The sequence below is a fragment of the Onychomys torridus genome, chromosome 7 (genome assembly GCF_903995425.1).
Source record: "Onychomys torridus chromosome 7, mOncTor1.1, whole genome shotgun sequence".
Classification (NCBI taxonomy): Eukaryota; Metazoa; Chordata; class Mammalia; order Rodentia; family Cricetidae; genus Onychomys; species Onychomys torridus.
The window spans coordinates 33,147,171-33,164,700 of NC_050449.1; the positions used below are offsets into that span (position 1 = coordinate 33,147,171).

Consider the following 17,530-nt stretch of genomic DNA (forward strand, 5'->3'; position numbering starts at 1 on the left):
TATTTCTAGTGTTTTAACTTATGGTTTCATGTTTTTAAAAAAGGTCTTTGACCTGACTTACATCTTCTAAGTCCCTAAGTCTTCTATTTTTTCATATATGTCACCTTCCTTTAATCTTTTATTTTTTCTTTCGATTTATATTCCAATCAAACAAATTAACACCCTTATCAGTCCCATCAATACCATAGCCATAATTTTGAAACAAGATGACAAAATCTTACACTAGAAATTAATTCAGCTGACTATCCACTTCATTTTTAGGTTAAATTTGCTGATCCTTGCTGTAAATGGTTCACAAAAACCAGGGCTCTGATCAGTATTTATGCTGACTTACAAAAGTCACCAAATGCATCTGAACGCTCAGCCATCCCAGAAAAATTATGCTAGATTTTTTTCTTTTCCTAATAATCCTCTATCAATCTTTCAGACATTCACTATTTTCTTAAATCCTCTCTTCTACCACTAACATTATCAGATGCAATCTGCTTGACTCATTATCAACAACAGAAATCAGATTCACATTAAATGATGATTATTCAAGGTTTATAGATGCTTGTGCATTATAATATGTCTTTGTGTTCATTTGTACTTTTACATTAAATCTCCCTCCCAGTCAGACATAATCTATTTCTCTAGAAAACTCAAAGGAAGCCATAAATCCTAGATGTGGAAAGAAGAGGAAAACAGGGAGAAATTAGGAAATTAACTTTAAGAAATTCTGAAACTTATTGTTTAAATGATGTGCTTGGATATCTGACACTCGTTATATGTATATATATAAGTTTGAATTGGGATAAAACTTACGACTCTTAACTTTATATGCACAAAATGATGCAGACATCACCGGCCTTGGAATTACTCGGTGAGCCAGAGGCCCCTGCACAGGCTGGTTGAGTTCCTTGTTTATGGCAATGAAAGCTGTGAAAGAGCTGAGGACTCCAGACTGAATACTGATGTTTATAACATCCTCTTGTGTTTTTTGTGAAGTCTCATGGGAGCCCCAGTCTTTGGTCTGAATCAGGGACTTCGCAGCCAAGCGATGAATGGTGAAGCTGAAAGAAGACACAACACAAAATTACAGAAAAAGAAATGCAAACCAAGCACCCAAGACCTTTAAGAACCAGTGGTTGTGGACAGAAAGGCATGTAGAGAAAAAGACTTCACATGAATGTATGAGAAAGAGAAGGTCTTAGAGGAAATAGCAAAGGTCAGTGACAGGCATAACTGAATCATCTATATGGCAGAGAAAGGAAGGGGAGTGAAGGAGAAGAAGGGAAGGGAGCAGAAGGGAAAGGAGAGGTGGGGAAGAGTGAAGATGGAGTAGCAAAGCTGAGTTCTTACCCGGCGTTTGCCTTGGGTTGTAGGGAAAAGGTCACCCTGTTTTCAAGACTCCTGCCCTGAAGAGTGTACTTGAGGCACACTTCTCCTGAGCTCTCCACTTGCTACAAATAAGAAGAGAGCAGGAGTGACAAGCAGACACACATAACCAGGACAATGGTTATGAAGACTAGGGAAGCTCCTCAGCTCAATGCAATGTAACCCTAAAAATCAGGTAGTACAGGATAATATGGACATGGCATGGAGGAGAGGGTGGGACACTGGCTGTCTGGCAAGTGACACATCTTGCTGAAATCATAAGCCATCATCAGTGTTAATAAAACTGCTGATACAGTGTCTCACTGAGTAATGAACAAGAATAGAGACTCACGGGCATAGTCCCAGTCAGTTGGGCATAGATGATTAACCTTTGACCCCTAAAAATGACAGTCTGCTCTGGAGAAAGCATGCTAGCTAACAGACCAGAAGGCAAATCCCAGCTTAGAGCGATGTCATCCGCTGAACAGTTTAACGCAAACTTCAGAGACCCAAGAGCCTATTGGAGGAAAGAAGAGCCAGAATTATCCATAAAAAAAGATAATAATGATGATCATTCATTGAGTGTTAACCAAGACCAAGGATGTAATGCATCTCATGTCTAACAAATATTGCTAAGTGAGAAATGCAATTCTTTCTCTATTTGTATATATAGTAAAGTTACACTTGAGAGACATAAAAGTATAGATTTGAATGAGGGAAATATTTAAGAAAAGATGCTTCTGCAGAAATAAGTTAGAAAAGAAATGGTAACAACATAGAAAGAGAAGTTTAGAAATATAGTCAGAGATGTCTTGCATTTTTGTGTACTAATAAATGAATGTGCACTTACCATGCCTTTGAGTCTAACACACACACACACACACACATACATATTTTCTTATCTTTTCTTTTGTATCTTTTGCATGGAGACTGGATTTCTACCCAATCTACTGAGAGTACAGACTGCAGGCTCAGACAGAGCAGCCAAAGCTTTTACCTTCTTTCTTTCTGGTCTTCAAAACAAAAGTCAAAACCCCTTTATTTATCTCCTCTCTAGATCTCCAGCTACCAGTGTCAGAAGCCAGTCTTAGATATTAGACTGGAACCCTCTTTAACAAAGTATCAAGCAGACCCACTAAGTGTGTAGCCTGAGACTCATTCAAGTGTGTCCTCCAGGAGAGTGGATCATCTGCCTTTGCAGCACTGCCCCTGTCCTGTCCTATACTCATTCTGCATTTGCAACTCTGGACACTTGGCCTGTTCTCACCTTGGTCTGCATCCTGTCCTTGCTTGTGATAAACTCTGCAGAGCCCCCTGATACCCGAGCGATGCCTTTGATTAAACTGGTGGAGGCTCCTTCTCCAATACCAAATGAGAAACATCTGCAACAGTGGAATGTTGAACATTAGAAATGGGTTCTCCACAGCAGAATTTTCAGTTAACATGGGCTAATCAAAAAGTGATGAAGAGATAAAGTATTTACCTCAAAGTCAGTGCAATGCTATCATTTAGAAATCAGACTTTATTCCATGGGAGGTAATAAATGCTTAAGTAAGTAATACAATTTAATGCCATGAGTCTTCTATGAAGAAAAACTCTGTTTCATTTTGCTGTTGAAGATCTAGGACCCAGAGAATTTGCAAAATCTGTCTTAAGTTCTTTACCCCACTACAGTGCAGAGGAGCAATGGCTGTCTAGCAGTATTTTATCTCTGAAAGCCTTCAGTAAACTATGAAAATATTAAAGTGACAAGTAAATACACTGACATCTTTGCTTATACATTCAGTATCCATGTACTTTATGTTAATATGAGTTGTCATCCTCAAATCCCACAACATGGGATCTGAGAATGAGTGTTTTCAGTATGTAAGTGTGAGGATGAAAGCTTGTATTGTAGTTTTATTCCCTCTCAATAACTTATAAAGCAGTCACTACTGGTTTTAGCATTTTCAAGTTCATCAATAGAATACAGGTTAGTGGAGTTTGCATGCATTCTTTATGCAGATGTCATGGCGGTGAAATTCACCAATTCTTAGAATCTGACAGTAAAGAACTCAGTACAAGGATCAGGACAAAACACTGTGAGTTCTACTCACAGAAACACTAGATTGTGTTATTGAAGCCAGAGAGGACTAGAGACTTATAAATAGTAGTTTGAATAATGTGTGTAAAAGCAGACAACTACCAAGACAACAGGCTCCAATGACTGCTGGGAGAATATGAACCAAAAAAAACCCAAAGCCAAGACTTTAAAATGGAGAGAAGGAAAGAGAAATGAGCCTACCTATGCTGGTCACCTCCCACCTGAAGCACAGGGCAAATGTGGATGGTTGAAGGCAGAGGCAGTTTCAGAGGAAGTAGGAAAATTGTAGAGTTTTGAGCTTTGTCAGTGGCAGTTTTGCTCCTGAAAATGCCTGAGAATTTTTCACAGAACAATGTAGAGAGGTAGAGATAAGTAAGAAATGGTCCAGCCGTGAAATTCACTACCCTTTAGCTGGATTAAGGTTGTCGGTTCCTAGTCTAGGCATGGTTAAAAGCAAAGAGTAAGACCCATCAGGTGAAAGATAACATTTAAATACCAATAGTCCAATAACATCTACTAAGTCCACTATGTCAGAAGAGCACATTGGCCATTTCTAATAAACAATTAAGAAAGAAAGTTTTCACACAATAGAAAAGGGGCAGTGTTTCCAGCTCATCTTTTGATGCCAGAAGACATAGATATCAAAACCTCACAATATAATTTAAAATTCATAGGATTACTTCTCATTAATAAATATTCAATATCCTAAGACATATTGGCTAACTGAATTCCACAAGATGTGGCAAAGATTGCTCATCAGTAGTGAGATAGGTTTACCCAAAAGTGCAAGTTGGTATTGAGATGTAACAATATTCATTATTTCCACATAGAATAATAAAGGACAAAATCACCACCTATCTCAACAAGTGAATGAATTTCTTTTGTTGAAATTTAACTATCATTTTTTACTCAAATGCACACACTCCAGGAGTGCACACGTGTGCTTGCACACACACACACTCACACACACACACACACACACACACACACACAATAAGATAAGAGAAGGAAGGTGGGGATGAGAGCAATCAGTATGAAGTATATATAAGAAGTTGTCAAATAACCAGTTCAATTAATTAAAACCATACAAAACAACATCAAAAGAGAAAATTAAAAATCCTTACACCAATCATTATACTAAATTATATAATTAATAATATGACATAAAAACTAAAGAAAGGAGAGTAAAGTGTAAGAACTTAGAAGATGAAGAAAAAGAAAATGAAAAAAATATCATAGAAAATGTACAAGTAAGGAAGTATTGTGGCACACTCCTATAATATCAGGATTTGAGGAGCTCAGACAAGAGGCTCAAAAGACTTGGGACCTAGGCTTTGTAGAGAAGCAATGGCTCAAAAATGCCAGACAGACGCCGGGTGGTGGTGGTGCATGCCTTTTTAATCCCAGCACTTGGGAGGCAGAGGCAGGCGGATCTCTGTGAGTTCGAGGCCAGCCTGGTCTCCAAAGCAAGTTCCAGGAAAGGCACAAAGCTACACAGAGAAACCCTGTCTCAAAAAAACCAAAACAAAACAAAACAAAAAGCCAGACAGACAAGGACAGCTGGGACTGTTGGAGAATGCTTGGAACCTTGGCAGTAGGGAGGCTGAGGCTGAATGATGGATCTAACTCCAATGCCAGTCTGGTCTAGGATGTGAGTGGAGAGAGAGAGGGGATGGGGGGGAGAGAGAGAGAGAGCACTAGTGCTAGATCTACTTAAAAATACCATCTGGAATCGACATATTCACTATGCAAAGCCAATGACCAGAAACTGAAGGCAAAAATAAAAGCTTATAAATCAAGTTTGGTACAGACAAAAACATCTGATAAGTAACATAAAATATACTGCTAAATGTAGATAATAATTATAGATTATCCATTTTCAAGTACAAGACGAAAGAATTTTGAAAGGATATATAGATATTTGAAGATATAAATATGTTTAACCTGATCTAAATATCTAAATAAATTATGTGCATGAAATCTGATGCTATACTCCATAAATGATACAATTTTATGTTTTTTATATATCAGTTAAAAATTTTAAAAATGGAAACTATTTGTTACTACAGCATAGGTAAAACTAATGAAAATCTCTACACATAATTATAAAATAGTTCACAGAGATTCTGAATATTCTACTAGATGAGGGAAATTACTGAAGCCATGGAAACTAAGAATCTCAACAGGAAGGAAGACATTCAGAAAAAAAACTATTTTGTTGCCTTGGAAATATGGGAATCATTAAAATTTGCAGTATTTGTTTTTAACTTTGCCATTGTGTCTGCTAACAAGCCTACAATCATCACATCCCTTAGCTGGGAGCCCTGGCTAAATTAAATAATGAGATCTTTGTTCTCACCATAGGGCTGCTTGCAGAAATGTCTTACTACAGGGTCATAAAGTATGGGAAAGAGTAAAATATTATTTTTATTCTCTTACATTACATCCAGACCCTCTATTCTACCCAGTTATCCCCTATTCTCTCTCTCTTTCTCCCAGATCCATTCTTCCTCCATTTCCCTTCAGAAAAGAGCAAGCCTCTGAACATGGCATAACAAGAGATAATAAAACGAAGCACAACTTATGGAACAAAAGAAATGAATTTGTTAAAAAGAATGAAAAAGAAGGAAAGGAGTAAAGGAAGGAACATGAAATGTTCTCCTTTGCAGTAAGGTGAAAACAGTGAATTTATAAACCACTATGTGAACTGGATATGCAGCTCTGAGTAGTGCTATGCAGTATCTACATTAAGCCACCAGTACCACAAAAGAAAGGACACAAGGAGAAGAAGATGGGGAGAAGGAGGAGAAGGAGAAGAAGGGAAGGAAAATGAAGATAAGGATGAGGACCAGGATGAGGAAGAGGAGGAGGAAGAGGAGAAGGAGGAGCATTCAGTTATTGTTTTGTTTCTGTATAAGGAATTACTGATTTGGGTAATAGCATGAAATTTAAGGATACTAAGTAAATATTACTTGATAAAATGTGCACATTATTGTAAAGGAGTCTGTCAGGAGCTGACCTTTAGATAAGTGGTCAAAGTAACATTCTTGGCACAATGCTGATTTTGGAATATTTGTGTTGAAAACATCCTGCATTATCCTAAATATGAATTAAAACTTGAAATTCTACAAAAGTAGTTCAAACTCTCCTTCACAATTCAAAGGAACTATTTGAGTGATATTTCATAATGATTAACTCCTGGAATAGACACAAAAATAAACAAATAGCCATGAAATACTTTCGGGGAAAATTATGAAATATGGACTCTAGTACCATATGATATTATATGAATATTAAATATCATTTAATGAGTAAGGTTTTTTTAGTGTGGTTATTTAACAGAATGTCTTTGTCCTTGGAAGGTGAGTGCATAATTTACTTATCTTGTTTTTATTGATTTATTTCATTTATTTTATTGATTATTATTTCAACACCAGATATTTTACTTGGATTATACGCATTCAATATCACTGTCTTTCTAATCAGTATCCAAACAGATAATTTGTTGAATATTTGATATTTGCAAGCTAAATCCAAAACAATACACAAAGAACCAAGTATAATTAAGAGAATTTTGAAAGCAAGGCATGAAGGTTCATACTCTAATAAAAGCACTTAGGAGGCAGAGGCAGACAGATCTCTATGAGTTTGAGGCCACCGTGTTAGAAATAATGAGTTCCAAGAAAGTCAAGGTCTACATAGTGAAATCATGACTAGGCAGAAAAGGGAAAAAATGAAGGAAGGAAGGAAAGAAGGAGAAAAATAAGTAAAGAAATCTTGATAATGAGCAGAATGGATGCTCTAGAGCACTGGAAATCAAGAATTGCCAGAGAGATGATTAATTTATGTGGTGTAGTTCTGAAATACATTTGTATCCATTAGGCCAGTGGAACAGAGGAATCAGAAACAATCTGCACTTGTATAGATGCTCATCATGACACCCAAAGCACTGGAATTCAGTGATGAAACAACACGTACAAGATGACCAAATTTCTGTGGTGAAAATGAACTTGAAGTATATTTTAGACACTCTAAAAGAGAATTGTGGATGTAGGCAGGTAATCCTAGATTCTTGGGACTTAAACCAGGAAAAGTGAAAGTTCAAATCCTGCCTGGGCTATAGAGAGTTCAAGGCAAAACTCTCTCAAAATAAAACATGAGTAGAGGCCTGAGATAGAGCTCAGTATTGTAGTTAATCAATTGTGCTGAATTTCTTTATTTAAAATTTAAGGAAGATAGTCTACATGTTTGGAAAAGGCTTCACCTTGAGACCATTAGTTATGAAACAAAAAACCAATGTCAGGAAATGGATAGCCACTTATGAGTCCAGAAAACAAGATAGAGTCTTGTCATTGTTCATGGTTGCCTAACTAAGACAGATGTTAAGTCTCTAATGCTGAAGCCACCATACACCTTGTTTGTATGACATAGAGAAATCAAGAGATACTAAAGAGGCTGCTGAAAGAGAAAAGACATCAATGATATTAATCAGCTGTAAGCCCTACAAACTATTATACCATCTTCTGGGCAGGATATACCCATTGATGCAATAATTACATGACTATTATGGGAGTACCACACTAAGAATCAGAGAAAGGGGTGTTCATAGCCTTCAGCTGTATACCCAAGGAAAAACCCCACCAGGATTCAATGGATAGTCCCAACACAGTGTCCTAGAGATGATACTGATTAAACAAAATTGGTCACACTATAAAACAAAATGACATAAATCTAAGAAAAGAACAGGTAGGGAAGAGAGATGGATGGAGATGGGAAGGAGAAAGGAAAAGGTAACAGGAGATAGAAACCAGAATGTATTATGTCTATATATGAAACTGACAAAAACAAAAACAATATAGAGAGCAAAATCTTTTCAAAGTGAAAGGTAAACTATCTGCAGAGCTTGAAAAGAAAAAAATTAACAGAGCATATGCAAAAGTCATAATTCCAAAGAAAAACTTCAAAGAATAGAAATTGAAATGGATTACTTGAGTCAGTGATAGTAGCCGGGGGCTGCAATCTCAGCACTCTAGAGGCAGAGGCAGGCAGAATGACACCCGCTGAGGCCAGGCTGGTCTAATAAAGGAGTTCCAGACCAGTCAGTTCCAGACCATTAATCTTAAAAGTTATTATTGATAAAATCAAACCGGGGGCCAGTTATTGAGGTGAACACTGGAAGATCAGAGAAGCAGAACAAGCCACAGCCTCCTCACCTTGCCAATTCCTCATCTGATCCTGTTTCCTCACACCGGAAGCCTCTCAGCTGAACTGCTGCTCCAAAGCCTAAAAGCTTAACCAGACAGATGCTTCTAGTTTCTTGTCCTCATGACTTATATACCTTTCTGCTTTCTGTAGTCACTTCCTGGGATTAAAGGCTCACTTTCTGGGATTAAAGGCCTGTGTCACCATACCAGGCTGTTTCCAATGTGGCCTTCAGTTCACAGAGTTCCAGAGGAATTTCTGCCTCTGGAATGCTAGGATTAAAGGTGTGAGTGCCACCATTTTCTAGCCCCTGTATCTAGTGTACCCTGACCCCAGATAAGTTTATTAGGGTGCATGATATTTTGGGAACACAATGCCACCACAAGTCAGGACTGCATAGGGAAGCCTATTTTAAAATCAAAATAGATCCGCCCCGGAACTCTCATCTGGACCAGAGTAAAGTTCCCCCTCTCCAAAACCCTCCGGTGGACCTACATACCCATTTGCCCAAGACCCCAGCCACTTCCAGAGACATAGAAACCAGACCCCAGCTTCTATCCTGCCCTGGAACTCCCATCTGGACCAGAGGTGAGTGTCTGGGATTATAGTAAGAGAGGCACCCACCTCTAGGTCCTACCCCTGGTCACCAGCCATCCCGGGAAGACCTGCCCAACTGGGCCCCAGTTTCCAGCCATTTGGCAGGCCCTGCAGGAAGGCTCATCTTTTCCAAGATTGCAGGCAGACTCTGCAATCTCCACCCTTATCTGCCTGAGACCCCAGCAACTTCCTGAGACTCAGAGACCAGCCCCCAGCTCCCATCCACCTCTGAATTCCCATTTGGAGCAGAGCTTCCATCCTACACTGGAACTCCCATCTGGACAAGATAAGGAGACTGCAAGGACTTCTTGAGACTCAGAGTCAAGCCCCCAGCTGCCATCCGGCCAACACTCTCATCTAGACCAGAGCTCCCATCCAGCCCAGAACTTCCATCTGGACCAGAGAGAGGCTCCCTAAATCTGTCAGCTCTGTCTGGACCAAGTGCACTGATAAGACCAAGAAGGAATCCACAAGAAGATGGGCAGACATCAAAGCAGAAGTACATACAAAAAAATAAAGAGCAATACAGCTTCACCAGAACATAGCCCTTCTCCAACAGCTAGACATGAACATCATATAATGGAAGAAGCAGAAGAAAACAACCTTATAAGTAACATCATGAAGAGGCTAGAGCCTTATATAGAAGAAATCAAAAATAAAGTGGAGGAACAGACAAACAAAAAATGGGAAGAACACTAAAAAAAATTAGAGGAAAGGACAAATAAAGCAGAAGAAAATAATAAGTCCCTGAAAGAAAATCATGAAAAAGCAACAAAACAGATGAGGAAAACAGTCCAAGACCTGAAGAGGGAAATAGAAAAAATGAAGCAGACACTAGCAGAAGGAATGCTGGAAATAGAAAATCTGAGTAAATGAACAGGAACTTCAGATGCAAGAATATTAAGAGCAGCAAAGGAAAAAGGCCAAGTGACTTATAAAGGCAAACCCATCAGAATAACACCCAATTTCTCAATGGAGACTTTGAAAGCCAGAAGGACCTGGACAGATATAATGCAGACACTAAGAGACCATGTATGCCAGCCTAGACTAATATACCCAGCAAAACTTTCAATCATCAGAGATGGAGTGAACAAGACCTTCCAAGACAAAAACAGATTTAAACAATACTTATCCATAAAACCAGCCCTACAGAAAGCACTAGAAGGAAAATTCCAACCTAAGGAAGTCAGGTACACCCATGAAAGCACAGGCACTAGATAACACCAGAGCAGTAAACCCCAAAGAAGAGAAGTACACACAAAACCACCAAAAAATAAAAATAATCACAGGAATAAACAATCACTGGTCATTAATATCCCCTAATATCAATGGACTTAATTCACCTATAAAAAGACACAGACTAAGAGAATGAATATGAAAACAGGACTCATCTTTCTGCTGCATACAAGAAACACACCTCAAATTCAAAGACAGACACCTCCTAAGAATAAAAGGCTGGGAAAAGACTTTCCAATCAAATGGTCTTAAGAAGCAAGCTGGTGTAGCCATCTTAATATCCAGCAAAGTAGACTTCAAACTAAAATCAATCAAAAGAGACGATGAAGGACATTACATACTCATCGCAGGAAAGATCCACCAAGATGAAGTCTCAATTCTGAACATTTATGCCCCAAACACAAGGGCACCCACATATGTAAAAGAAACATTACTAAAGCTTAAATCACATATAAAACCCCACACATTAATAGTGGGAGACTTCAACATCCCACTTTCACCTCTGGACAGATCTGCCAAATGGAAACTTAACAGAGACCTAATGGATTTAACTGATGTTATCACTCAAATGGACTAAATCGATATCTACGGAACATTCCACCCAAACAAAAAAAAATGTAACTTCTTCTCATCAACCCCATGGAACCTTCTCTAAAATCGACCACATACTTGGCAACAAAGCAAATCTAAACAGATAGAAAACAATTGGAATAACCTCCTGTGTTCTATCAGACCACCATGGTTTAAAGTTAGATTTCAACAATAACAACAACAACAAAAAAAAAAACTACAGAAATCATACAATCTCATGGAAACTGAATAATGCTCAACTGATTCACCAATGGGTTAGAAAGAAATAAAGAAATTAAAGACTTCCTAGAGATCAATGAAAATGAATACACCACATACCCAAACTTATGGGACACTATGAAAGCAGTGCTAAGAGGGAAATTCACAGCACTAAATGCCCACATAAAGAAGTTGGAGAAATCTCACACTAGTGACTTGACAGCACACCTGAAAGCTCTTCAACAGGAAGAAGCAAAGTCTCCCAGGAGGAACAGACTCCAGGAAATTATCAAATTGAGAGCTGAAATCAATAAAATAGAAATAAAGAGAAAAATACAAAGGATTAAAGAAACAAAGACTTGGTTCTTTGAGAAGATCAACAAGATAGACAAGCCCTTATCCAAACTAACTAAAAGACAGAGAGAGAGCATCCAAATTAACAAAATCAGAAATGGAAAGGGGGACATAACAACAGACAATGTAGAAATCCAGAGAATCATCAGGTCATACTTCAAAAACCTCTACTCCACAAAACTGGAAAATATGAATGAAATGGATAATTTTCTGGATAGGTACCACATAACTAAGTTAAATCAAGACCAGATAAACCATTTAAATAGTCCGATAACCCCTAAGGAAATAGAATCAGTCATTAAAAGTCTCCCAACCAAATAAATCGAAGGACCAGATGGTTACACTGTAGAATTCTACGAGATCTTCAAAGAAGACTTAATTCCAATACTCTTTAAACAGTTCCACACAATAGAAGCAGAAGGTATATTACCAAACTTCTTCTATGAGGCTACAATTACCCTGATTCCTAAACCAAACAAAGATGCAACAAAGAAAGAGAACTACAGACCAATCTCCCTCATGAACATTGATGCAAAAATAATCAATAAAATACTTGCAAACAGACTCCAAGAACACATCAAAACAATTATCCACCATGATCAAGTAGGCTTCATTCCAGGGATGCAAGGGTGCTTCAACATACAAATGTCCATCAATGAAATATACCATGTAAACAAACTCAAAGAAAAAAAACATGATCATCTTACTAGATGCAGAAAAGGCATTTGACAAAATCCAACATCTCTTCATGATAAAGGTTTTGGAGCGATCACGAATACAGGGAACATACCTAAACATAATAAAGGCAATCTACAGCAATCCAACAGCCAACATCAAATTAAATGGAGAGAAACTCAAAGCAATACAACTAAAATCAGGAACAAGGCAAGGCTGTCCCCTCTCCCCATACTTATTCCATATAATACTTGAAGTTCTAGCCAGAGCTATAAGACATCATAAGGAGATTAAGGGGATACAAATTGAAAAGGAAAAAGTCAAGATTTCCCTATTTGTAGATGACATGATAGTATACATGAGTGACCCCAAATATCCAACCAAGGAACTGATACAGCTTATAAACACCTCAGTAACATAGCAGGATACAAGTTCAACTCAAAAAAAAAAAAAATCAGTAGCACTCCTATATACAATAGACAAACAGACTGAGAAGGAAATCAGAGATACATCACCCTTTACAATAGCCACAAATGATATAATATACCTTGGGGTTACTCTAACTAAGCATGTGAAGGACCTATATGACAAGAACTTTAAGTCTCTGAAAAAAGAAATTGAAGAAGATGTCAGAAAATGGAAAGACCTCCCATGCTCATGGATAGGCAGGATTAACATAGTAAAAATGGCAATCTTACCAAAAGCAATCTACAGATTCAATGCAATCCCCATCAAATTACCAACACAATTCTTCACAGACCTGGAAAGAATAATACTCAACTTCATATGGAAAAACAAAAAAACCCAGGATAGCCAAAAGAATCCTGTACAATAAAACAACCTCTGGAGGCATCACAATCCCCAACCTCAAGCTCCACCATAGAGCTACCATAATAAAAACACATTGGTACTGTCATAAAAACCAACATGTGGAACAATGGAATCTAATGGAAGACGCTGGCATTAACCTGCACACCCATGAACATATAATTTTTGACAAAGAAGCCAAAACTGTACAATAGACAAAAGAAAGCATCTTCAACAAATGATGCTGGCATAACTGGATGTCAACATGCAGAAGGCTGCAAATAGATCCATATCTGTCACCATGCACTAAACTTAAGTCCAAGTGGATCAAAGACCTCAACATAAATCCAGTTACTCTGAACCTGATAGAAGAGAAACTAGGAAGTACTCTTGAATGCATTGGCACCAGAGATCACTTTCTAAATATCACACCAGTAGCACAGACACTGAGAGAAATAATCAGTCAATGGGACCTGTTAAAACTGAGAAGCTTTTGTAGAACAAAGGACACAGTCAGCAAGACAAAGCGACAGCCTACAGAATGGGAAAAGATCTTCACCAACCTCACATCTGACAGAGGGCTAATATCCAGAATATATAAAGAACTCAAGAAATTAAACATCAAAATGCCCAACAGTCCAATTAAGAAATGGGCTATAGAACTAAACAGAGAATTCTCAACAGAGGAAGCTCAAATGGCTGAAAGACATTTAAGGAATTGCTCAACATCCCTAATTATCCAGGAAATGCAAGTCAAAATGACTCTGAGATACCACCTTACACCTGTCAGAGTGGCTAAGATCAAAAACACAGAAATCAGCTTATGTTGGAGAGGATGTGGAGCAAGGGGAATTCTCTTCCACTGCTGGTGGGAATGTAAGCTTGTACAGCCACTTTGGAAATCAATATGGTGCTTCCTTAGAAAATTGGGAATCCATCTCCCCCAAAACCCAGCTGTAGCACTCTTGGGCATATAGCCAAGGAATGCTCAATCATACCACAAGGGCATTTGCTCACCTATGTTCATATCAGCATTGTTTGTAATAGCCAGAACCTGGAAACAACCTAGATGCCCTTCAACTGAAGAATGGATAAAGAAAATATGGTAATGTGACATCATGAGGTTTGCAGGCAAATGGATGGATCTAGAAAAAAATCATCCTAAGTGAGGTAACTCAGACTCAGAAGGACAAACATGGTATGTACGCACTCATAGGAGGATGCTAGATGTAAAACAAAGATGACTAGACTGCTACACAACTCCAGGGAAGCTACCTAGAAAATGGGACCCTAGGAAAGACACAGAGATCACCCAGTGACAGAGAAATGGACAAGATCTACATGAACAACCTGGATGACAGTGGGAGTAATGAAGGGCAAGTTTTGAGGGAAAGAAAGCTTAGGGGAGCAGGAGATCCCAGCTGGATCAAGAACAGAAAGGGAGAACATGGAATAACAGACCATGATAAATGAAGACCACATGAGAACAGGTATAGGCAGAGTGCCGAGAGGACCCTTGATATCCACAATGACACATTCTCTGTAGACTGCTGGCAATGGTCGAGAGAAAGCTTGATGTGACCTATTCTGGTGATCAGATGGCAAAACACCCTAAATGTCGTGCTGGAACTCTCATCCAATAACTGATGGACGTGGATGCACAGATCCTAGGCCAGGCCCCAGGTGGAGCTCCAGGAGTCCAATTGTTGAGAAAGAGGAGGGACTGTAAGAGTGTGAATTGTTGAGACCAAGATTGGAAAAGCACAGGGACAAATAGCCAAACAAATGGAAGCACATGAATTTTGAACCAAAGGCTGTGGAGCCCCCAGCTGGAGAAGGCCCTCTGGGTAAGTGAGACAATTGAATGGCTTGAATTGTTTGGGAGGCTCCCAGGCTGTGGGACAGGGTCCTGTCCTGAGTGCATGAGCTGGCTGTTTGAACCTTGGGCTTACACAGGGACACTTTGCTCAGCCTGGAAGGAGGGGACTGGACCTGCCTGTACTGAATCCAACAGGTTGAAATGAATCCCCAGGGGAGTCTTGGCCCTGGAGGAGATGGGAATGGAGGGGAGGGGCTGGTGGGGAGGTGGGGGTGGAAACAGGAGGGGGAGGACAGGGGAACCCATGGCTAATGTGTAAAATTAAAATACAAATATAATAAATTTTAAAAAGGGAAAAAAATAAAAAAAACAAGATAGAGGTAACATTGTTGATAGTGAAGATATGAGCTACAGAGAAAGAAAATAGTCTTCAATATATTCATATTCAAAACAGAAAATCAAATGCATCTCCATAAAATATGAAAATCTACTAGAGAAAATAATAACAGTAGTATACAGATTTTAAGAAATATCTAAAGAGACCACTTAATGGCTATTAAATATTAAAAGTTGTATGAAATAGAGCTATCAGGAAAAATCACACTTTAAACTCTGAGACGCTTTGATCCCATTTACAAAACTGGCTAACTTTTAACAACTCAAATCCTAAAATTGTTAGGGAATGAAGCAACTAGAATCCATGTATCAAGTTGATGTGAGTTAAATTACTACAGCTTGTGAAACTGCCATTCCACAGAAATTGGACAGCCTTGTCTACTTAAAGAACAGTACATTTGGGTGTGTTCATGTGACTTGCTTTGCTTTCTATAGAGTTGGTCCAGGATCCCTTGTAAACACTTTGTAACATCTGCCTTTAGCTTATTCACATCCTCCCATACAAATTAAATCTCCAGTAGATGGCTTGTGATATGTAATACAATCACTACAAAGCCCAAAGAAAGTCCATCATTATGTGCGTCAATATAAAATATACTGAACTACTTCATGGAAAAACATACACTTATGCAACTTGACTACAGTTATATACAAATTATGTGTACAACTAAACAAACTAGTGAGATAAAGAATCAAGGTGAGTTATACGGAAAGAGACAACTACCGTGAGACTCAGTATAATACCAAAACAAGAAGATTTCACATAATCCACAAAAATTATATTTGATCTAGGTGTAAACTAGTGAGTGGTGGAAAGAGCAAAAGAAGACTGATAACTGACTAGCTCTGTACTTGTGATGGATGCAGTGTGTGCACACTACGACAGCTCATCTACCCAGATACCTGTGATTTAAGTAACTTTCTATTCGAACCTGTCAGCACCTTTGTAATGAAAACATGATTCAATATGTCCTTCAGAGCTTTGGAAAAATGAGGAACAAAGACCTTGTGGTATCATTGTTAAGTGGAAAACTCCTTTTGAAAACTTTATAGAAATTTCGGGGTCAGCTAGTTAACTAACTTGAGTCACACTGTCCCTTTAGAAGCTTGGGATCCCATGATATCACATGGAACAAGTCATATGTGGCCATGCTTGGGGTGTAGGCATCACAGTAGAACCACACTCTCCTCCTACCTGTGCTTCTTGCTGTTTAACTGAACCTCTCTAATGACACTAAATGTGTCACTGACTTCTCCATCTGTGAAGACAAAGAGCTGCAAAACAAACAAACAAACAAAGATGCATTCATCTGGCTTCTGCCAAATTCATTGGTTGACAACAGCATTGGTCCTCATGGACCACAACTATTTACAGTCTTTGTAGCTTCTTCACAAAGGGATGGAGACCCTAGTGCTCCACTGTCACTTGCTCCATGTTGCCATAGAGACTCTGCAGTGGGAAGAGTTTCACACCCTGGGAAGAGTTTCACATCCTCCCACCCATCTCTCATCTTAAACTTTTGGTACCACAAAAGAAGTTGATTGCCAGCACCATGGAATAGTGGAAGAACACTGCCTCTGGTCTTTTTCTCTTCACTGTATAATAGATGACTTAAGTTTATGCACTATTTACATAATTATATATGGGAGAACTGGGAATCAGATTAATGGACAATTTCACAATTTGCCCTCTTAGCTTGGTTCCAAAGCTCACCTGCAAGGGATGGCCAGGAATGGAGGGCGCCTTGTAAATGTTCAGGAGTGGTTTCAAGATTTCAGTGCCCCCTAGGTCTGCTTTTAAACACTCCACTTTTTCCACTGCCTCCTCCATTGATTTCTGAGTGTACTTCACACTCTCCCTTAGAGAAACAAGCATGTCTAGTCACGTGGGAGTCGCACACATTGCTATTCCTATCCCGAAATTACTATCACTAAAACTGCTTCTGATGATCCCAATATTACTAACTATTCTGCTATAGTCAGTTTAAAAGTGCTGACCCTACTTTAAAGTACATTATTTCACAGTCCATGCTCTTCACAGAAACTTACGGAAAGAATTTTTCATAGGAAGATCCAAATCCATAGATGTTGAAATAACAACCCATGGGTAAACTCTTCAGCAACAGCAACAAAGTTTCCTGAATGTGAGTAAAGATGAGGAGATGGAGTGAGAGAGAGCTCTACCAAGCATACAGACCCCAGTCTAGTTCTGAAGG

The 17,530-nt window shown here is 38.7% G+C and overlaps 1 protein-coding gene across 1 annotated transcript in view; it reads right to left on the reverse strand.

The window, feature by feature from the left end:
- Nucleotides 1-17,530, reverse strand: part of LOC118587557 (von Willebrand factor A domain-containing protein 5A-like) — a 32,060-nt gene that overhangs the window by 7,896 nt on the left and 6,634 nt on the right. Inside the window, exons 8-14 of the mRNA XM_036193590.1 lie at nucleotides 17,364-17,452; nucleotides 17,029-17,173; nucleotides 16,510-16,589; nucleotides 2,624-2,738; nucleotides 1,709-1,873; nucleotides 1,342-1,442; nucleotides 805-1,052 (exon numbers count right to left, since the gene is read on the reverse strand). Of these exons, the coding sequence (XP_036049483.1) occupies nucleotides 805-1,052; nucleotides 1,342-1,442; nucleotides 1,709-1,873; nucleotides 2,624-2,738; nucleotides 16,510-16,589; nucleotides 17,029-17,173; nucleotides 17,364-17,452 (943 nt within the window). The remainder of the gene's footprint in view (nucleotides 1-804; nucleotides 1,053-1,341; nucleotides 1,443-1,708; nucleotides 1,874-2,623; nucleotides 2,739-16,509; nucleotides 16,590-17,028; nucleotides 17,174-17,363; nucleotides 17,453-17,530) is intronic.